This window comes from Papaver somniferum, unplaced genomic scaffold, assembly GCF_003573695.1.
Source record: "Papaver somniferum cultivar HN1 unplaced genomic scaffold, ASM357369v1 unplaced-scaffold_32, whole genome shotgun sequence".
In the NCBI taxonomy this organism is placed as follows: domain Eukaryota; kingdom Viridiplantae; phylum Streptophyta; class Magnoliopsida; order Ranunculales; family Papaveraceae; genus Papaver; species Papaver somniferum.
Genome location: NW_020643262.1, coordinates 1,611,618 through 1,635,914, shown reverse-complemented (window position 1 = coordinate 1,635,914; position 24,297 = coordinate 1,611,618). Strand labels below are relative to the sequence as shown.

At 36.6% G+C, this 24,297-nt stretch overlaps 1 protein-coding gene and 1 long non-coding RNA gene across 4 annotated transcripts; one reads left to right on the top strand and one right to left on the bottom strand.

Annotated features, from left to right (window-relative positions):
- The first annotated feature begins 971 nt into the window (after window positions 1–971).
- Window positions 972–1,685, top strand: LOC113341863. Its single transcript, XM_026586581.1, has one exon. It carries the CDS (start codon window positions 972–974, stop codon window positions 1,683–1,685), a length of 714 nt encoding a protein of 237 aa, XP_026442366.1.
- A 17,247-nt stretch (window positions 1,686–18,932) lies between these two features.
- LOC113341833 lies at window positions 18,933–21,782 on the bottom strand. 3 transcript variants are annotated; one of them, XR_003356174.1, is made up of 6 exons: window positions 21,499–21,782; window positions 20,677–21,268; window positions 20,471–20,490; window positions 20,227–20,349; window positions 19,517–20,073; window positions 18,933–19,294 (listed from the first exon to the last, which is right to left on the bottom strand). It is a non-coding gene; the product is annotated as an uncharacterized LOC113341833 (long non-coding RNA). The 3 variants fall into 3 exon arrangements; XR_003356173.1 differs by lacking the exon at window positions 20,471–20,490; XR_003356172.1 differs by lacking the exons at window positions 20,227–20,349; window positions 20,471–20,490.
- Window positions 21,783–24,297: the final 2,515 nt, after the last annotated feature.

The window sequence follows — 24,297 nt, the reverse complement described above, 5'->3', positions numbered from 1 at the left end:
CAAGCCATTCCTCTTTTTCATATGGGTGCTTTCTTAATCCCAAAACATCTATGTAGACAGATGGATGCTCACCTTTGTAAATTCTGGTGGGGAGAGACCCTAGACCCAAAAGATAGGAAGCTCCATCTTTTGGGTTGGGATATTCTTTGCTCTCCTAAATCTGAAGGTGGTTTGGGATTTAGAAAGGCTGAAATAAACAATCTACTATGTTAGCCAGGAATGCCTGGAAAATTATTGAAAACCATAATTGCATGTTATCCAAGATTTTATAAGCTATATACTTTCGTAGAACTGATTTTCTAAATGCTAAGTGTCCTGATAAGTGTTCTTGGACATGGAGATGCTTACATGCTATAAAAGAGTTGATAAAACCTTTTATTTCCTGTATTGTTGGAGATGGAAAGTTCATTGATCCTTGGTGTGATAAATGGATTCCATCTTTGGGTTCTGCAACCCCCAACTCTCTTGTCCCACCTGATCCCAGTATCAATGTTGACTACTTCATTGATGAGAACACTAGAACCTGGAATGTTTCCAGACTTAACACCCACTTTGATGCTGCTTCTATTAAGAAGATTGTCACTATTCCCTTAAGCCAGCTTTGCACTCCTGATAGGAGGGCTTGGGATCTTTCAAAGAATGGTAAATTTTCTTCAAAATCTTCCTACTTGGGACTCAGAGGCATCAAACCCTCTCCCTGTAAAAATCTTTGGTTGCATATTTGGAAAATTAGAGTTCCTTACAGAATTCAATTATTTCTTTGGAAAGCTGCTAAAAATGCTTTACCTGCTAGAACTGTCCTTCACACTAGAATGCATATGCACTCTGTTGATTGTGCTAGGTGTAAGGATCCTCATGAAAACATGATGCATGCTTTGGTTTTGTGTCTTTTTGCTTCTAACGTCTGGTTTTTATCAAGCTTCTGTATAAACACCTCTTATTTTTCTCAGAAAAATTTCCATCATTGGCTTATGTTTTTGCTTCTGGATCAAAATTCCAGACTGCCTGATGACTCTCAAGGTCTTTTTGTTGCTATCCTTTGGTCTCTTTGGACTAGTAGAAACAACTTGATTTTTCAAAATTTTTCTGAAAATCATAATGCTGTTATAGAAAGAGCCAGAGCCATGTTACTCACCAGGAAAATTATCCCTGTTGTTACCACTACTACCCCTATAGTTCTAAGTGACAAATGGATGCCCCCTTCGTTTGGTTGGATAAAATGTAGCACAGATGGAGCCTTTGATGACATTACTGGAGAAAATGGTGCAGGTTATGTGATGAGAGATTTCACTAGTAAAGCTTATTTATGTGCTGCTATGGTGTTTGAAGTTTCATCTGCAGAAGAAGCGGAAGCTAGAGCTATCCGTGGAGTTCTAAAGAAAGCAGTGGATCAGAAGATGACGCATATCATCATAGAAAGCGATGCAAAAAAACTGGTGGAACAATTTTCTTCTGGACTTTTTGATGGTGATTCTAGTACGGATGCCATATTCAAAGACATTAAATTGTATTCTTCTAAGTTATCGGCTTGTATTTTTAGTTTTCAACCTAGGACCTGTAATTATGTTGATCATGAGCTAGCTCAATGGGCAAAATGTAAGAAATCTTCCATGTACTGGTCTGTGCCTCCTGCCTGGCTAGCACCAACAGTTGAGGGGGACCATTATCCTTTTGAAGGCCTTTGATTATACAAAAAAAAAAATTGATGTGACCATCATATCCTTCACCAATGATTAGGAGAGGTACATTAAATGTTTAAGCTCAGCAACTGAAGATGGAATTTATTAGAGTGTATAAACCTAGCGGCAGTTTCACTGGTAGAAGAGATATGTTATTTGGTCTAGGAGGAGGTATATATATGGTGCAACAACAGCTGGTTTTCAAGCAGATCTTATGGCTGTTGCGGCTCCCATAATTTCCACCTGATGCATCAAATTGTCTTCCAACAAATCTTATGCCGGTGTGACACCAATAAATTGTTGTCCACCAACCACAAACATAGTCGATTTTGAAGTACCATTTTCTTGTTTTACTCCTCTAAGGGTTATTCCAGCTGCTCATAATTAGTTGACGAGGCTTATATCACTAAAATTAGCAAAGTGTGTGAGCTTACGAGATCTCTACCTAATGATGATTCACATATCAACAACCTAAAAACTCAATACCATCCATCACTCCATAATAAAAGTAGCACTGGTGGAGTTTACCCTATATCCTATTGGTTGGTGAGCGTAACCTCACGTTCTTATTGGTTAATTGAGAAACCATTCGTATTCGTCGGATGAAATTTCGTTAGATACGGTGCGTAGATCTGACAATATGCCGTGTAGATTGAGTGGATTGTTGGGACACACGCGACGGATGACCCTCATTATTTAGAAAAATTGTTATATTAATTTCGTGTATTTATTGTGAATATCCAGAAGATAAAGAAAATTACTATCTTAGTTTCGAACATTTATGATTAAAATAAAAACAAAATCAAGTCAACATATTTATGGAATAAAATAATAAGATTTATATTTTTTGAATCTTTTATAATTTCATGTATTTATTATGAAAAAATCCAGAAAATAAAAGAAAGTACTATATTAATTTCGTACACTTATGACTAAAAAAAAAAATTCAACATATTTATGGAATAAAATAATAAGATTTATATTTTTTGAATCTTTTATAATTTCATGTATTTATTATAAGAAAATAAAAAAAAGTACTATATTAATTTCATACATTTATGACTAAAATAAAAAAAAATCAATTCAACATATTTATGGAATAAAATAATAAGATTTATATTTTATAATATTTTGTAAGGAAATTTTTTTTAGAAATAACAAAAAAACTACTATATTAATTTCGGTCATTTATGATTAAAATAAAAAAAATCAATTCAACTAAAATTATTGCATATAATTAGACCGAGTTTACATGATTTATTTAAAATCATGACCGTCGAATTTTTCTAAAAAAATTACTATATTAATTTCGCATATTTATGATAAAATCAAGAAAATACAAAAAACTATTATATTAATTTCGAACATTTATGATAAAAATCCGAAAAATTGAGTAAACATATGTATAAGATAAAAAATCATATCTATATATTTTGGATCGTTTGTAAGGTAAAAAAGTCTAAAAATGACTATATTATTAATGATAAAAATACCAAAATATAAAAAGAATTTGTATATTAATTTCGGCATTTATGATAAAAATCTAAAAAAATCCAAGCATGTTTATGGGTAAAAATATTCAGATTTATATTTTATGGACCAACTATAAGGTAAAAAAATCTAAAAATTACTATATTAATTTCAGATTATTATGGTAAAAAAATCGAGTAAACATATTTATGACGTAAAAAATCATATATTATATCTTTGAAGTATTTTTTTTTTTGCAAAAATAAGATATATTACCAAAAAGATAAACAAAAAAATTATTTTGGTAACGGTTTAATAATCAAGCCGGCTTTATTTGTTAGTTTTTTAGAAAGTCGAGATTTTTTAAAATAGTATATTCAAAATAAAAATCATTCTACTAATAGATTCAGAATCCCTATATAAAGCTTTCAAACAAAAGGTAAACCTATTTTTTGGACACTGCTTATCTCTTCAACTCAACTTTGATTTCTACGATTTTTTTTTTATAATTTATGTTTTCTTATATGCCCCCGTTGTTCGTTTTGCAAGTAGCCATATAAAGCAGTCGTGCAACACCGAACATTTTTGTTTCCGTGTAAGTTACTTCTCTCTTCTAGAACTAAAATTTTGTTTATTTTTTCTTTTTATTGGAATTTAGTGTTTTTTATTTGATATTTTAGTTGTTTTACGGTATACCCCCATTATTCCAAATTTCGTTGCGATACCAAACATCATAACTTTTTGTGTTTTGCGGATTTTATTGATGATGCATAAATATTGTTGCAAAACTAAATGCCATAACTTTTTTTTTTGCAGGGTTTGTTGATGCATAAAACGATTGCTGCTTCACCTATTTGTTAAAGGTTTGTTCAATTTTATTACTTACCTTGCTCATATGATGGTTTCTTATTTTTTATTTTAATATATTTTGTTGTTGGTTAATTACTAATTAATTTTATGAATTTGATTACGTAAATCGGTTTTCCTACGTGCACATAGTTCTGTTTTTTAATCTATTTTTTGTTGTATTCAATTTGCATTGATGATGGCCGCGGCAATTCGATTTCACGAGTGCTGATATGTAGAAAATCCTAAGAGTATATATACCCAAAAAAAGATGACATGAAACACTTCTTTGTTCTATTTTGCAGGAAACTGTTTCTCAATTATGTTATTTTTTTTTGGTTTCATTACTCCTCAACTTAGGTTCTTAGCGACAACTTATTTATGTTTCTTCTAATTACTCCTCCATATTGACTAAACTTCTTTTGGGATTTTGTAGGTGAGGGTTTCTCAAAATCATCATGTTTAGGTAATGTAGGTACTACTCTCTCCTTTAAGCTTCATGTGGAGGTACTATTGAGTGATTGATTCGTGAATATAAGCTTCGTACTAATGATGCTTAAGCATTGTAATATAACATCACATGAAAGATAAAATCCCAACATTTATAATTAGAATTTAGAGTTATGTGTAATGCAAAAGTGAAGTTGGAAATTGCGGATTATAAAAACAGTATATGTGTTCATTTACTCTATAATTAAGGAAGTATGAAATAGAGAATTACTTAATCATGAAGATATACGCATTTGGAAGTGCGACTTTGTATATTTGTTGTCGAACAAGATATAATCTCTTTCTCATCAATTCATTTTGTTAGGCTCCGAAGAAGGAAAGAAACTCGGGTCTAGATGCATGTTTCAGTTGAAAGGGAAGTGTTATACTTCATGTGGGTTGTTAAGGTTTTATCTGTATCATTTTCATAGGTATTTTAATTTTATTTATATAATTCGTTTACAGTTTTTGTTTCATTTTGGCTTTTGTAATTGACTTTAGAGGCTTTTATTATGTAAACAAACACATTTCCCTGAGAAGGCCAGTAGGGCATATCAAAACTGATGAACATCTGTAGATAAAAAGAGAGTTCACTCCTTGCACTTTCATTAATTTGTTGGTCTTCCAGACAAAAGAATTTCCACCTTCCAAAATAAGTTTAACCATCAACATAATTGGTGTATTAAAAATTCAAAATGAGGTCCATATATAATCTTGCTAGCTATTCAATTACTGCATGCTCATTAATTCATTAAATAAAATTTTCTAATTTTAATTTATGTAATCTGATGGCCTTCATATTTACTCTTATTTTATTTTGCTATGCAACAGTTTAGGTCTTATCACAAGATTTTGTTTCCGCGCGCTAAGCAAGTGAAAGGTGCATATGTAATTAGGAAAATTGCATTGTGATTTAACACTAGCTTAATTGTTCTAAAGTAAGTGCGCTTATAACTTGAGTTTGTCATTTAATATATATGGATTAATACTATTAACTAACACTTACTTAATCATTAATTACATGATCCATGTCGTTTGCAATTTTGAAGCTCTACACTAAATGGATTTCTGTAATAAAAACCAAAAACTAAAATATACATATCAATGACGTTTATCAACCATTTCCATGAACCCATACTAAATATATTAATATATCTTTATGAACCATCCCCTAGATTTCTCACTATTATTATAGTGGAGTTCTTCGATATACATTTTTTCTTCTTCTTTTTGTTTCATGTAATATTAATCAAATAGGGAATCCTGAATCAATCCTAATGTCCATTTAATTTTTTGTCTTAGTTTGTATGCACTTTTAAATACCACTCCACCATGAGGGGTCATTTCATTATATGATAGTTATCTTTCCTCCGATCATCACCATATACGCCAATCAGAATCTGACAGATAATAACAACTTTGTTTTATGAAAATACCTTTTGTGGTTGGAGGTTGAAGCATCTTCTGGTACTTTGATATATTTTTTCATTAACATTGAAAATTTTCCGAAACACCAGCATCATATGTGGTAACCACCAGAAAGATATACGATCTCCAGTTAGGGTCTACCAATTGATCGCGACGTTCTTATTTACAGTGCTAATTTGCTAAAGGCTGCCAACAGTGAGGGTTGACGTTGAATCCCTCATGAAGTTTGTTTCAGGAATACCTCACCAACCTTGACAATGAACCATGGAACAAAAAAATCATGATTGTAGAATATTCATGTTGCAGTAATATGGTATTGGGCCAAAGTAGTTTCGATCTGTTTTATGTTTGGATATTTGTAAAATGAACACTTCTCTGTGTCATGTTTCAATGATGTGGTAGTGAATATATAATTATAAACCAGGTTAATATTGGCCCCGTCCATAATTTTCATTTCTATGTAGAACCAAATAAGAATAATAAGGGTGGATGTAAATCCCAAGCAACATTATTAAGTTATTGTCCCAAGAGCATTCTACTCTCTCTTGGCTTTTCTTTATAAATTTTTATTATGATATTTTGGATGGGGTTCTGCTAGATTATTAAATTATAGTTTTTTTTTAAACCTATATAATTATTATTCATTTTCTTTCTCAAACTGGCTATACGCAGGAAATTGCTTTGTTTTGTAGACCATGCCGTACGTAACGACACTTCATTAACTTGATCTACGGTTGATGTAAAAAAAATGGGATCTTTAATCGTTCAATTCCAATAGGGTTTTCTGTTTTGTTTCAATCCAAAATAATTTCCATGCATACGTAATGGAATTAGCCATATGCATCACTAAAAATCCAACAACCACATTATTTAAGTAACCAATACAATTTAGATTCCCTTTGCCAATAAAGTACTCCAATCATTAATTAGTATACGATCCTTGCGGTTAAAGTACCAATCAAACGAAGTCTTAGTGAGAGTTAGTTCATTTCCTTGATTAGAACTTCTTTAACGGTAAGCATTTCATATATTTTGTACTATTTAAAATTGGAAAACTATTTTATGTTATATCGTGTGTTCTTTTAGTGTATTCAATATGATACACTTGATACAACTATATATTGAGTGTGATTTTCGTTTAACTATAAGGAGTTGGTGTCTTCCTCAATTATACTTTCTTTGATGGGAATCACTTTATGTGCTTTGCACTATTTAGAGTTGGCAATATATTTTATATTAATAACATGGTTTTTTTTAATGTCTCTAATATCAGATATCGATGCCTATATAATGGCTTATGACATTTTCTTGATTACTTCTTTGACTGGAAGCACATTCTATGCTTTGCATTATTTGGAGTTGACAATCTATTTTATACTAATATCGTGTTATTTTTAGTGTCTTTAATGTTAGATATCAACACAACTACATAATCTGTGCGATTTTTCATTCTTCATATGTTTTGCACTATTTAGAGTTGGCAATATATTTTATATTAATATCATGATTTTTTTTAATGTCTCTAATATCATATACCGATGCCTATATAATGACTAATGAGTGTGATTTTTTAATAAGTTGGAGCCTGGAAGGGCAATTGAGTTGGTTCCTTAATTCTTAACAAAAATATATGATTTTATGATGAGAAATATAAATGTGCGATTCCTTAATTACATTTTATTTGACGAGAAGCAATTCATCTATTGTGCACCATTTAGAGTTGTCAATCTATTCTATATTAATATCGTATTTTTTTAGTATCTCCAATATCAGATATTGATACAACTATATAGAAAGCGTGATTTTTCATTTAACTACCAATAGTACTGATAACTACTTATTGATTTCAAAGGTCTGTATAATTTATCTATTTTCTTTAAGAGAATTTCTTAATCTCCAACACATTAACCAGTACGTAATAAATTGATGAATAGTTTAGTTATGATTGTTAATCTACTAAATGATTGCTTCAAAAAAATAATATGATAATTGGTGTTTTCACTGTACACTTCAGTTGTTAATTGAGATCCCTTCTTGGACGGGTGCGGGGCTTCTCCCAACTAAGGATCAATTTCCGTTGTATCCAGTTCGAAGCACGGGTTAAATACTAAAAAAAAAATCTAATTATGTCTTAGTAGCTTAAAATATTTTACTTTTTAAATTACTTAGGTCTACTTATTTTAGTTTATTTGTAGAATTGATTATTATGTTATTATATTGCATGAAATTAGTTTTCGAAACCATGTTAGATATTTAAATTATAATAATAGTATATATTTGATTATTATAAAATTTTAACCGTTAATCGTCAATCTGTTTGATAGTAATTGTATAAGCTTATTATAACTTTAATTGGGATGGGTGCGTGTCGAAGCCCCGCCTCAGTGGATATCAACTAATAGTGTAAGAAATTCCAGCAGTCCCGATGCGTAGCACGGGTTTCAAACTAGTTTTAAAATAAAAAACCAAGTTGATCTCCACTGTGCTTATCACAATGCTGTTTTTGATCAAATTTTAGTTGGTTTCCCTCATTTGGAAATCCAAGTTTGTAAATGCTGGCTTCTTATTCCATTAATTCCTTAGATAATATCTTCACTTCCAAGAGAAAATCTTGGGTTTGTTTTACCGTTTTGGAACTGGGATTCTCCTGCGGGTATTAAAATACCTTGTATATAACTGTTTATGGGTGAAAACTGTTTCTGCGGTTTTTGGTAAATTTGGATGTGTGGATGAGAAAAGAATCTAAACTCTAAACAAATGCACTTCACGAGAGTGATTTCTGATTCGAGAGATCAATCTGTACAATTCTTGCCTAAACCAAGAAATGGTTGTTCCAGACTTGCTTCGGTCACAAAGTGAAGGAGATGGGGTTGATCTTAGGGAGGGAAGCGAAGAAGGTGTTGAGATTGTGAAGGTATTGGATGTTTATGACTTTTATCAGAATATCGAGCAGGCTTGCAATAATGTAAGCAGTCAACTCTGGGTGTTTGAATACGTTGTATCAACACTTGATTTTTGTATGTTTTGGAAATAGGGAGGAGAACCTATTTATACAAGTCATTGAGCGCAACCCTCGTCTCTCGTAGGAAGTGGAGGAAATGGAGTGATGGAATAGTGGGGTCGTGCTTGTGTCATACGATCAGGCTTTTCCCACTTCTCCCATCATCGCTAACCGTCCATGCCCCCTGACATGTTCTTATGATTGCGCGTTGCACGTTGTAAACTGCCAGACCAATACCCCAGTAAGTATCCCCCAGTTTGTGACATGCTTGATGTCTCGAATGAGTGGATCGTGGGACCCACTGGAAGTAGCATACGGTGCTAAGTTAAATAACTAAGTTATTTAATAAATCGATATTTATAAAATACCGTATGTAGTCTAAGTATGTAATGCATCTAATATAATCAATATGATTAAAGCATCGCTATTTTAAAGCTTAACGGAGTAAGTCACGGATTAGGCGTCTTAAAATAACATCTCTTCTATCCATCTCCGAGTGATCGTTTGGAGGCTGCATGGGCGAGTCATGCTTTGGACGATCACTCCATGTGGAAGAGTGGAGGAAGGTGATCATAGGGACGCTTCATTGGCCGCCTAGATCTTAACCTAGGATGTCCGTCCAAGCTAGCGGAGTTGGACGGACGAGATGGGTTGCGACCCTCATCTGCGACCATTCGATGGATTTTTAGGGTTTTAGGAGGTGTACAAGCGTCCACCTTTGGCTCGATCGAACTCGAGCCTAGGAGCCGATTCTGGTGGGACCGATCGGTCCTACATGGAGGTGGCTCGTCAGTGCACACGCCCATACTGTCTCCTCTTGCGAAGGTGCGATCTAGGCCACTCGATTTGACCGGCAAAGAGGAGTGGCCAAGATCGGTTTTCAATAGGAATCCTGTGTCGCAAAGGATTCTTAAAGGGGCGCGACATGCCACCTTTAAGGCGCACTAATCGAGGCGTCCGGCCATGGTTGGCCTAGGCCGATCGGTCATGCGTGTAGATGGGCCCACGGTGATCATGTTGACATGCTTGGGACCCTTTGAGTCTATATCTACACCCTCCATCCAAGCTTGCGAAGATGGACGCTCGTGATCGATTAACGACACTGATAGACGCATTTATGTGTCTATTATAGCTCATTTGTATATATTGTTAGTGCTCGATATCGTACTTATTTGGTTATTTTATTTATTTGTAGGTGTTTTTTTGGAAGAATAAGTCTTTGTGGCGAAATTGGCTAAAAATGCGGCATTTGGACCTCCGTTGATAACTACCAGAAGCACCCCAGAAATACCCCGGAGGAACCCTGAAAAAGTGCAGAAAACATCCCAGAATAATTGCTAAAAGCACCCCTAATTTGGATAAGGGGCACCCATTTCAGGGCATGTACTAAAGGGACACCGGAACTGGATAGGGGGAGGTCATCTTCATAATTCAAATACAAGTTTTGGCGGGAAAATGCATACAGCGAAGAACAGTTTTGGAGATCGAATTCTGACGAGATTTTAGGAGATTCAATGGCTGTATTTGGTACGTATGGACTCTAACTGACTGAACAGGCCTGGTACAATCGATTTTAACCCAACCAGTTGGGCTGGAATGACCGGGAGAAGCAATCAAAGTCCAAACAGGACACGTATGTTGCTGTTCACGTTCAAATATTTTGTGAGAAATTTTTGGGAGACTTTCACGCTGGATATACATGTATCTAGTTTTGTTCAAGTCAGGAGAGAGTTTTGTGACAATGGGATAGCTAACAGACGCGTACAGAAGAGAGAAGAAGATAGAAACCCGTAACTGGCAGAGAAGAGAAATAGGAGATTTCATCGGGATTTGATGACCCTGTTGAGTTATAAAAAGGTTGGGTCGAGTCATAAGAAGGGTTAGCAAGTTTAGGAGAGAGTTTAGAGTCCAGGAGAGCCGAGGAGAAGCGATTACAGAGAAGACAGTGCTGCTGCTGCTGCTGCTGCCATTGAAGAGCTTCAAGAACACGAAGAACAGACTGGCATAGTCAGTCGTTCTTTAGCAGTCTTAAATAACAGTACCAGTGTCGTTCTTTTACAGCAGTAAAGGCGTTTACAACAGTCTTCAATAGCACTTACCCCTTTGTAACAGTGACGCTGTAACACTTCTACAGCGTTGCTAATTCCTGTTTCATCTTATATACATCAATAAAAACACCTATTTTAGCCATGAACTTATCTTGTGAGTGTGTTTTGGGGATGAGGAGCTAAACCCAATCCCAGGGGTGATGGAGGAAGCCATTCTTCCAAAAGTTATGTGGTAAAATTCATTTAAATTTATTTATGCAATCCTTTTATGATTAATTGCACCGAATGAAAATTGAATAAATGATTTTTATTAATTAATTGTGTTTTCTCTTGATGAAATATGCTTGGTTTAATGCTTTTGATATTTCATGCTTGCGATTAACAATGGATGTTTTGAAAATCTGATTTAGGCAATGATTAGAATCACAATTGTTTTTGATTTGAATTATAATGTCTAGAATTGCATGATAATAATTATCATTGAATCACATGAATTTTGGTGTATGGTGAAATCCTGAACCCTGGTCTTTCCATAATATTTACTTCACCTTTGAATTTAATTTGTTTTATTTTTATTTTTATTAAGTTTAAAAATTATTTCCTTCACAAGTCTGAAAAGAACCCAGTTTTTACCACAACTACAACAACTTTTGGAAAACCATCAAATTTTTGGCGCCGCCGACGCGGATTTGTGTTTAGGTAGCATTTTTAGATTTTTTTTTATTATTATTTTCATTTGTTCCTTTTTACGTTTCTTTTTGTGTCTTTGATTTACAGGTTCGAAGTGGAATACTAAGGACTTGGGAACAAAAAGCTTAAAGCTAAAAGCTAAAAGAGAAGGGAAAAAAAGACATAATTTTTTTTTTTAGGATTTAATTTTTATTGTTATTATTTTTTTGTATATAGATTTTATTTATTTATTTTTTTTAGAATTTGTAAATAGGCTTTATTTTTCATAATTTTTGGACTTTTTATTTGGACTTTATTCTGGACTTTTGGACATTTTTTTATTTTTATTTTTTTTAACCCTACGGAAGGGTCTTATTATTAATAAAAAAAAATTAAATATAAACTATTTGCAGGGAAGGACGACGATTACAATATCGTCCCGGCCCCTCGGGTTTGTACATGACATAGGAGTCGTGGCCCGAGTCGACTTCAACGGTTCATCCCCCGTCTGGTACGGGAGGTAAGTCCATCGAAACACTCGTGAATCTCCTGTAAGCGAGTTACTGTATTCCTTAAGGTGATTCATTGATTGAGGACGAATTTGGACTGTTTTTAAATTCCTAGTAAAGGGCAAGGACTGGCCATACAAGATAAGGGTTCGGATTTCATCACCGTTCTCTTCTTGCCCGCCTTAGGAAAACGAAACCAAACGCGAACCTAAGCCTAAAATTTTGAATAGAACGAGACCTATAGGGTAACGAGCTTAATAGGACAGTCGTTCGAAAAATATTGGTTGCTCTTTAAGCACACTTCAAAGTTCATGATGGTTTATGTGAGTTGAATGCGTGACTGCGCCGCCTTGTGATAGCGGTGAGGCCTTGGGTATCAAAGCTCCACTGAGCTTCCCTCGCCTCAATTCAACTTACTTTGACTCGGATTGATTCCAGAGGGGTTTGCTTAAATTGTAACGAATTCCCTTTCGAAGGATTAGAAGCTGGTCTAGAAACAATCTAAGGGATCCATCATGCTTTTTGTTTGCTAGATAAAATAGGCTTGTCGTGGTCGAGTCAGCCTTCTTTGTGCTTGTTTAGAATTCCCTTGCAGTTAAAATGTCAAACTGGTATTATAATAGCCATCAGAATGAATATAATTATCCAACTGAACAATATGGACATTATTACGACCATAGTGTGAATAGTGGTTAGGAACGCCAACCTTTTGAAGGTTATGGGTCATACCATGGTGAGCCCAATTACTATCCACACGTGCATCAGTCATACGAGCAAGAAGATTATAGTACTAGTTCTTCGTCTCTAGAGGATACAATCAAACTATTGAAAAGTAGTCCTTATTATGATCCTTCAGTTCCTATTCCTTCTCTAGAAGAGACTCTCAGGAATTTAGCTGAGTCATCACGTCAGTTAGCTGAATCGACGTATAAATTAGATGAGGTGAATAACGTAGTTATGTACGAAAGAACTGCAACAACAACTGAATCTGTAGAAGATATCCTCAATAGATTAACTCAAAACTTAGATCCTACACTAAGGGAACTTTCTTTGGAAGAGACCCTTGAGAGGATAGCTGAGTCGACACGTAGACTTGAGTTAGAGACGAATGAAAGTATTGCTCAAAATAACTTGAATTGCCAATATAGTGTATCCAATAATACCCTTGAGAATGAAGATAGTTTTTCACATAATCAAGATAACGAGGTTATAATTGGTAACACTACTTATTTAGATAAGGTTCAATCATCTTCGTACTATTATGATGAGGATAGTAGTGATGAAGAATCTGAAATATGTAGGCATAGTGATCAGGAATCTAGTAATCCAATTGAGCTTTATAGTGATTATATTATTTCTACTTCAAATCCAAATAATTTTTATGATTATTCACCTATTCAAGAGGACGAGGATTTGATTAGGAATACCACCGTTTTAGACGATGTAGTATTTCCTTTTGATTACGAAGCCGATAGTGGTTTAGAGGAACGGGTTTATTCTGAAAATGATGTTTTAGAGTCTAGCGATTTAGAAACAATAATCTTAAATGAAGAACATAGACCCGTAGAGATGAGTAAAGATGCACTACCTGATAAAAACTTAGAAGAATCAATTGACCACTTCCAAGAATCTGATGATCTAGAAATTAGGGAGATTGTGACTAGTCTATCTAGAGACACTGAAAACTTTAAGTTTGGGGGTGATTATCACTTTCCTAGTGCTTTAACTTTAACTCTCGGAAAGTCCCCTCACATAGGACTTGATATCCATGCCTCAACCATCTTACAATATTATCTTCATACTAGGTTTCCCGAACCTAATGATGTCCTGAAAAAAGTTCAGTCGTTAGAAACCCATCCTCTGGTTGATGTGGTTTACCCAGGCTATGATACCCAGATTGACTTTGTTTTCCCACCAAATAGTTTTCTTCCAAATGTGGGAACGTTTGTATTTAAAATGAGTCAAATATTAAGTTCTGAGACTAAGCCTAAGTACTTTAGGTTAATAGAATCGACACATTTACCTAAGAATGACCACTACTCTCACTGTGGTCAATTATGTAATTCAAACCTGATTGACTTAGAGGATCCTCAGTTATTTAGGTTATTATTTTGTGATTCTAAGTTCTTATTTGAGTTTTCCCAGACTCTAGGACCTAATAATTTGGATCCAACCTATGAGGAAATGCATCCGAGGAAAATATTCTATTTAGACCCTTTCATAGAACCTGAACCTGAACCGCAAATAGCGATAGTTATCAGGAAACTAGGTACGGGCATGCTAGTATTGTTCATTTCGTTGGTTCACTGCAGTTTCCTTTTGTCAGCTCTTTTTGGTTTTAAAGACCCACAGTTATTCCGACTACTTTTATACTGTTCGAGTTGACTAATCCTTTCATAAGTCTGGCTGAAGACTTTAAACTTAGCACTTCTTGGGAGGTAACCCAATCTCATGCAACACGGTAATATCTTTTCTTAACTCTTTTGCTTCAAATGGTAACAGTTTCTCCTTGTTCATGCTTTTAATTTTATCTTTAGAACATTGAGGACAATGTAGATTTAAGTTTGGGGGTATTGGAGAAACTTTTTAGTTGCAGTATGAATAAATAAACTCTAGAACCTAGAAATTTATGCCTATTGAGGATTGCACTAACTAATCTAAGTGGATGGAAGCATTTTGGTTGTAGGAGTTGAGGAACCAATCTGATTAGATGGCAACATCTAAAGAGTCTATTCATAAAAGCACAAAGCTCAGTTGTTAGGAATAACATGATAGTTTCACCATATCTCGTTGAGTCCTTTTCACTTCTTTTTTGATGTTGTTTTCTTTTTAAACTATGTTTCTCTAAGTGATTAGGTGGGGCACACGATTCAAGTTGTTACCAATGCTAGGGTGAATTAGAGTGATTGAGATACCATGAAAAAAAATTGAAAAAAAAAACAGTTATAAAAAAAAAAAAAAAAAAGAAAGAGAAATTGAGACCAGACCATTAGACCAAACGGAATAAAACTAAACAAAGTCGACCACTGGAACCCTTGTATATGCCAGCTGTGTTGACCTAGAGTTAGGATTATCGACCACTGGTTCCCTTGTATATGCTAGTGAGTTGATATTCGTCAGACTAGTATCTCGGTCATTTAGGTTAGGTTCATCTTGGAAGAGGCCTTCAGACAGATATGGGAAACACTGTTCACTTAGTAAACATCAAAACCATCTACGTTTTTCTATATCCATCTTCTTGATCTATCCATGTGATTAGTTTTGACTCCGGATATTGATGTCCATAGTGCGACTATCTTAGTAGAACTCTGTCACTTTATATGAATTTTAGTATGCTTCAGTGCAAACTCGTGTACAGCAATTGGAATTTCGCATCAGGGTACTTCTTCCTGTAGTCAATAAGTATGCCAACCAAGGAGATTCTTTAGTGCCTTCCAAGGTTCTGCGTATATAGCTAAGGTCTGGAGTACAGGTTTTGTGGGTATATCTCTTGTAAGCCCTCCCGAGACTATAACTCGGCCACTAGGGACACCTTGGGGTTTAAAGGCTTATTGCATACGCTAAATGCATTCGACGATGCCTGCGACAGTGAGTTAGGATTTTATTTTGTAGTTTTGATTTGCTCGGGACTAGCAAATAATAAGTTTGGGGGTATTTGATAGACGCATTTATGTGTCTATTATAGCTCATTTGTATATATTGTTAGTGCTCGATATCATACTTATTTGGTTATTTTATTTATTTGTAGGTGTTTTTTTGGAAGAATAAGGCTTTGTGGCGAAATTTGCTAAAAATGCGGCATTTGGACCTCCGTTGATAACTACCAGAAGCACCCCAGAAATACCCCGGAGGAACCCTGAAAAAGTGCAGAAAACATTCCAGAAGAATTGCTAAAGGCACCCCTAATTTGGATAAGGGGCACCCCATTTCAGGGCATGTACTAAAGGGACACCGGAACTGGATAGGGGGAGGTCATCTTCATAATTCAAATACAAGTTTTGGCGGGAAAATGCATACAGCGAAGAACAGTTTTGGAGATCGAATTCTGACGAGATTTTAGGAGATTCAATGGCTGTATTTGGTACGTATAGACTCTAACTGACTGAACAGGCCTGGTACAATCGATTTTAACCCAACCAGTTGGGCTGGAATGACCGGGAGAAGCAATCAAAGTCCAAACAGGACACGTATGTTGTTATTCACGTTCAAATATTTTGTGAGAAATTTTTGGGAGACTTTCACGCTGGATATACATGTATCTAGTTTTGTTCAAGTCAGGAGAGAGTTTTATGGCAATGGGATAGCTAACAGACGCGTACAGAAGAGAGAAGAAGATAGAAACCCGTAACTGGCAGAGAAGAGAAATAGGAGATTTCATCGGGATTTGATGACCCTGTTGAGTTATAAAAAGGTTGGGTCGAGTCATAAGAAGGGTTAGCAAGTTTAGGAGAGAGTTTAGAGTCCAGGAGAGCCGAGGAGAAACGATTACAGAGAAGACAGTGCTGCTGCTGCTGCTGCCATTGAAGAGCTTCAAGAACACGAAGAAAAGACTGGCATAGTCAGTCGTTCTTTAGCAATCTTAAATAACAATACCAGTGTCGTTCTTTTACAGCAGTAAAGGCTTATCGTTTACAGCAGTCTTCAATAGCACTTACCCCTTTGTAACAGTGACGCTGTAACACTTCTACAGCGTTGCTAATTCCTGTTTCATCTTATATACATCAATAAAAACACGTATTTCAGCCATGAATTTATCTTGTGAGTGTGTTTTTGGGATGAGGAGCTAAACCCAATCCCAGGGGTGATGGAGGAAGCCATTCTTCCAAAAGTTATGTGGTAAAATTCATTTAAATTTATTTATGCAATCCTTTTATGATTAATTGCGCCGAATGAAAATTGAATAAATGATTTTTATTAATTAATTGTGTTTTCTCTTGATGAAATATGCTTGGTTTATTGCTTTTGATATTTCATGCTTGCGATTAACAATGGATGTTTTGAAAATCTGATTTAGGCAATGATTAGAATCACAATTGTTTTTGATTTGAATTGTAATGTCTAGAATTCCATGATAATAATTATTATTGAATCACATGAATTTTGGGGAAAGGTGAAATCCTGAACCCTGGTCTTTCCATAATATTTACTTCACCTTTGAATTTAATTTGTTTTATCTTTATTTTTATTAAGTCTAAAAATTATTTCCTTCACAAGTCTGAAAAGAACCCAGTTTTTACCACAACTACAACAACTTTTGGAAAACCATCAGACACATGTAACATGCCGCAAACCCTAATTAGGGTTTTGGACCGGTCTTGTGTACGCAACTTCAACCGATCGGTTTTGCAAGCTATGCTCCTCCCTTGGGGAGGACGATCGTCTGGGGCCCACATGGGCTGGTGGTGAGCATGCGTGTACTTGTTCCACGGTCCTAGGTGCGATCTAAGCCATCCAACCATGCTTGCGAAGTTGGATGGTCGTGATCAATTTAAGACACTAGTGGACTTCCACGGTTTTTAAATCATCACGCCAGCCGTGTTTTGAGTAATCGTTTATTGCTCCATGGCTTGGTCATGAGGGAGTCGATCAGGTAGGTGGAAAGTGAGCCTGCCAATGTGCATGCCAACGCTTCTCTGGTCAATCTTGGGATGATCCAATCCGTCCAACTTGGCTTGCGAAGTTGGACGGTCGCGATTTCTTTGGGACTGTTTTTGACAGTCTTGCGCATACTAGACACTCCATACCAGCTCGACCATCCTTCTTCACGGCTGGCGTTTGGTGGATATTTGGGGGCATAGCATGTGTTCGACCGACCAGGGCATAAACGGGCCCGCTGGTGGTCATTGCGATGATAGCCTGCTCCTGCTGAGGATCGTCTAGGCTGGTTAAATCATGCGGCCAACCTGCGTGGTCGTGATCGTTTCTGAGACTGACACAGGAAGTCCAGATTTCCCTTAGGAAATATACTCAATCGGGCTAGTATAACACACCAAGAGGCTCAATCGGGCTAATATAACACACCGAGAGATGTAGCTTGTACGGGTATTTCGTGCATGCCTCACTATTGATACTTGGAGATTCGTCTTACTCCGCTAAGAGCAACACTCAGTCGTCATGCCGCACCAATAATGAGAGTTCTGCGGGAACAACACAAGAAATACAAGGCTAATCATGCATTAATTAATAATGCTATGAATCCACATAATATCGGGATTGTTGCTACATGCTCCGTTCTGGGTGTATTTAATTCACAGAATACTATGATTGTTGCCACATGCTCCATTCTAGGTGAATTAGTAAAGTGAAGAAGTATCCATCACTCAGATAGCTTTATCCTCCGTAGGACGTCGGCATATTAAGTTCGGCTTTTACAATTTTAGCCTTGAACAAAAATCCACCATCAACATTAAATCCCCTGCCTAGCACATAATGGTTACACTATTGTGAGGTAGGCATGAGATGGTGACAATTTGCATACTGAAATGACCAAGCTAAAGTAAATACATATTTACCGCATGGGAGAACACCGTCATATGCCACTACACCAAAACAGCCGATTTGGGACGGATATGAGGGTTGCGTTGAATTTACCAACAGTTATATCTGTTGGTAATATGGCGTAGCAAATTTGTGTGCATCGCCAAATACGTTGCACAAATTAATTTGTGTAACTTTTATAAACGTTGGTCAAATTTTCTAGGCGTTGCTTAATATAGAACTATAGCAACGGTTATCTTAATTGAAGTAGCGATTATATTCGTTGCAAATATGTAAGAAAAATACATTTTTTTTTGTTAAATACTAAATTTGTATTCCCAGAATATCGATATTACAACACCATGCACCTGATGTAACCAACCATATAGTTAACTCTTGCAACATCATGTCTTTCCAATTACATATACATTATTTATATTTTTACATCAAGACCATTTTCCTTAGGAAAACAACTACAAAATCACAATAATAATACTAATAATTACAATAAAGACGACTGACATTTACCTTGATCTCCATTCAGATACGTTCTTCACATGGAGAATCGCCTATTAGTCTGTTGCAGTTAAGCCTCAACTGTCAACTGCATTGCTCGTTCTTAGCCTAAATTGTCAAGCTCCAAGAACAATTCCAACAGCATGTGCTTGCTGACAATAGCTGCATCATATAATTAAGCTATCAATTTCAGGCTTCATGTGGCACTGAACAGTCAGAAAGTAACCCAAAACTATAGTACCTTATACCTAGCGTAGTCTTAGAAAAAATTACACTACAAAAGATCTATATGCAACTAAGTACTCGATAATATCGGCACAAGGAATGTGCAATATAAGAAAATGAATAGTCGTTCTAAATATTACTTGAGATCATTGGTCTTACCATCCATGCACAATGCTGCTAATGCTGGGAGAAAGATTCAGACCCACCAGTCGAGCTATCAAGAGCATCACCACACCTGCAGAGTTCAGAACTTTATGAGCATCTTGTCTTTGAAATCCCAGCTTAACCTTCTCGTACACAGCCCAAAACCAAGGCAGTTGATCACCAGTTCTTCCCTAATTTGTAGCTCAAGTTTCCATCTCGAACTGCCACTATTTGAGCCACCTCATTTGCTATTGCAGTGAACACCATCAGCGAATTCCATTGATGTTCAATTTAAATAGAAACCAATCTGCACTTTATAATCCTTCCAATTCCCATGCTAACCAATCTGTCAACATCAGCCAACTTTTATTTTATGTCCACCAGAGAGTATTCTTCACTTGGTTACAACCAGTATAGACAATTTCCCTTCTCTGACTCCTACCCATTGTCGTTGCTGCTGAAGACGATAAACGAAATTCCAATCCGTGAAGGCTCCATCTCGACACCACTCTGCATTATATAAATCTCCCAAGCCCCAGCATGAAATGGAAGACAGCACCAGCTCTACTTACCTGGTTAAAATTCATAAAAGGAAACGTTTTACGCATCATCAAGGACACAACCTAGGCAAAATTCCATATAGAAATCTTCAGACCCAATAAAAAATAGATAATTATCGCATAAAAGAAGTAACAGTCCCGTATCGAGGGAGAGTCTTTTAATACCTTACTGAAGTAGCTGACTCAGTAATTTGAGTTCCGTGCTGACAATTTTTAATTGTCATAATCAAAAACTACAATTTCAGTTTATACTTACATTAGGTCCAATCTTAATACTAATCTCCATACCTGCAATGCATCAAGACCTAGCGGTAAGGTTCATATGCAGAGTCTCTTCACTCATTTACTACATTGGAGTTACCACCATATCTTCATATTAATCTCATTTCAAATTTCAGTTTTGACTTACCTGGTTAAGCACGTTGAAGCCTAAAAACAAAACATATCTAACTACCTTTAGAATCGGAGTTTAGTATATATCTCAAAGCAAATCATTCTATAAGGAAAACAACAGCTGGATAATTGCACTAGAAACTACAAAGATATATGGTAGGATGACATTCAATAAAAGAGTGAACCGTACTGCTGTACTGAAGCTAAAGATGTGAAGCGAACCTGGAGAATGATGGTTGAAGTTATCCATATCCTCCTTGTTTGCGATGTAACCATATTGTGAAGTCTCTCGGCTTCTACGTAGCCTGCAGGTTAGCCTACAAATATGAGGAGACGCATCCCCTGGTGCACTTTCGGACCATGGGAATGACGATCCCTCACTGCATTATATGCACTAAAATAATCAAGCATCTCTTGATTGCCCATGCTAATCCACGTACTGACAATCCATTCAACAACACACTATATGAGATACATGTATAGAAGATGACATGAAGCAATTAATTGTATGCGGAACAAGTGGTAAATAACTAAACAAAGTATAACAAAATCCATAAACTCCTAATGATCGTTACAGCTGGATGATTGAACATGATTCTTTGAAAGGAGAACAAAGCAGATGTGCAAAATAGAGAAAACCAACAAATTTTAAACCTACGACAATAGTTCCACCAAAGTGCGCTGAATTGAACCTTTCTCTATCGTGTTCATAAACTCTCTCCACATCAGAACATCTTGAAACACCGATAACATCTTCAATTTATTACTGATTTCAATCAATGGCAGCAACTTAAGTGCATGGCTGGTTTCTCCGCTGAGAACATCATTCAAATCCCAATTAGAAATTACAGTCGAATCAGTAGCTATCGATCTAATACAAAAAGAACTATAAATCTATATGAACTTCTATGTATGCAGGAAAAATAAAAGATAAATCAAATACAGACCTGGTTTTAGGTCAAAAAACCAACAAAACCAAAAAAAACTTCATTAAAAGAAAACAATCTAAACCTTAGAATTCATAAAACTGAAATTAGTATTTACCTGATGACAAGCAAACTGTCGGAAGCACAATCAACTATTAGATTTCTGCTATATGGGTACCCGATTTCAGGAACAAAATTTTTGGTTTCACAAATTTCAAAGTTAGGGTTTACAGATCTAGATTTCTTTTATATGGGTTATCTTTACAGTATCAGGATTTAGAAGTACCATTTTTTGATTTTTGATTTTGCTCTTGATTCATAACAGATTCAAGAGTTGTTTTAGGTTTCAGAAGAAGAGCGTTTGGAGAGAGAGAGAGAAAAGAACGAGTTCCGACTTATCTATTTTTTTTTTTTATTTCGGAAAACATTTTCTATTTTAATACTTTTTGTTAATTATTAATATAAAGAAAATTACATTGTAACATCGTTCTTAGTTGGCGTCCGAGCAACAAGCTGGGCGCCCACCCCTTTTTGAATAGCAACATCCAATGTATGGAAAATAAAACTACCTAGACCATTACCAGCATCATGACTAACTAAACAGTTCTTCAAACACTTGAAAAAGCAAACAATGTCTTCACTGAGTTCCCCTAAGGTGGTGAACGCCAAAACTCCCAAACCATAACCATGCGAATCACATTCACTCAAATATTTAGAACGTTTGCGCGCAATTGCTTTAGAAATAGCCTGCCCCAGAATGAAAGAACGGACTCCATCACCAGTAAAAGGTGAAACACCTGTGACATCCATGCAAACATCTTGGCCGTTTTCCCAGTTGAGAACAAGGATATCCGCTGGGCGTAAATCCTTGCCAGATTCTGAAGAAAAACCCAAAGAGACCTCTTTGCATGCAGGAACACCATCTTTGTAGCAAATACTCGCAATAACATCTCGAACTAAATCATGACGAAACTTCAACCCCACGTCATTAGCACAATGTAATGCATGGTCTCCAAAAATATCCATAGATCTATTACAACAAGAGCACAAACTATCTTCAACAAACAAAGGGATGCCTAGGCGATAACAAACAACTGCTCTAAACTGTCTGGGGACAAGGCACTGATTCAACCCATTGATAGGGACAGCTAAGAGGTAGTCTTGAGCGTGTTTGATCTGATTGCATTGCCACAGAATGGAATCTCTTGCAGACAAGGTAAATTGGACAGGGATATGCTTCTTAACTGCATCAAAATAAGTGACTGCCAGAGAATGCATGGAGGGGGGGGGGGGGGGGCAGTGTCATCGACGCGGTAAGAAGAAGGCAAACCACATACCTGAATAAATTTTTGAAGAGCCAACTGATAGGCAGTCCCGGTATCCGCTAAGAAAGAGCTACCAAGTATTGTCTTCCGAACTGAAGTAGTCTGACTCTGGGAGGCGAGATAACAGTAGGAACAGGTGTTGGCCATAGTATAAACACCAAGTCCCCCATCTTTGATAGGAAGAGTGGCCAGTCTTTGTTGCAAAGGCCCAAAACCAGGCCCATCCCCCGTGATTAGAAGCCTCAAATATCTGAATAAGTGGTCATCAAAGAGGTCAAAGGCCAGGTGCAGAGCTTCTGGATTGGTGGTGCGCATTACAAAGTATAACCTGGATACACCGACACAGTTGCGGAGTAACAACAACTCACTTTGAGGATCCTTGAGCTTTTGTATAGCGGACATAAGCTGGATAGTCCTGTTCACCCTATTAAGCACCATGTCGCTCATAAAGTCCAAATCCAAACTCACAGGACCACGCAGCAGCTTAACTCCCTTGCTAGGCCGGCCAATATCGGGGGGGAAAACACCTACCTCAATGCTGCGTGGATCAAGCGTGGGCCAAAAAACCTCAGTCTTCTTGATATTGAGATGTAAGCCCCTACTTGGTCCTTCAGATTCTATAATGCTCAAAGCTCTGGCAACCTCCATCGTGTCACCAATGATAGTGACATCATCCAGGTACCAAGCGTGCAAATCCAGCTGACAGCGAGAAGCAATAGATTTTACAAGGGGGTGAAGTGTCATAGCAAACAAAAGGGGACCAAGCGGATCACGTTGTTGAACACCGAGCGCAGAGGACAAGATGTGTTGGTCATAGTAAAGTTTAGCAGGCCTTGCATAACAAAATTCTACCCAGCGACAAATACCTGGGCAGTGAAGCCGGACTTCCCGAATAAGACAAGACCTGCTTACCATGTTGAACGCATTCGAAAAGCCAATAAGCAACATCGATATCTTGTTCGATTGCCCTTTCAATTCCAACAAACCATTGAAATCATGAAGTATACTTTCACCTCCTACCTGCACACCCACACCAAATTGAAAATCCCCCAAGTAAGATAACATGTCCTTGCCAACTGAAAATGCAGCCACCTTGGAGACCAAGCGTCGCCAAATAGTACCTACCACGATAGGCCGAAGACCACCTCCAGGTTTGAGAAGAGGAGTAAGGGGTGCACTAGAAATTAGCTCACCCAAAGCCTTGGGACACTTACCTGCCAACAAAAGGTGGACCACCCCTGTAATCGAAGCCACCAACTCATCCGCAACTGCCGCCGCTGCACCACTCAGCGCATCGACTAGATGTTGTGCACGTAGCCCATCACGACCACAAGACGTACCTTTAGGAAAACCCTTGATGGCCCCCAAAACAACCCTTGGCTCAACCGTGACAGGATCACCAGCAACAACATCGTCTGGAATGGAAGGTGAAGGAGCTTCAGGGTGTTTAGAATGTAGTTCAGCCAAGGTTTGCACGCTGCAAGGAGCAACCCCATTCGAGGACAAAACTCGAATAGCTGCAGCAAAATGTCCCTGCTCTATCTTTCTCCGGCAAGCACTTAAATTTGACTCTTCAGGTCTCTTCTTTTTAC

What these genes read in the sequence shown, in the direction of transcription:
- LOC113341863 (XM_026586581.1), top strand. Translation starts at nt 972, where the DNA reads ATGTTTTTGCTTCTGGATCAAAATTCCAGACTGCCTGATGACTCTCAA.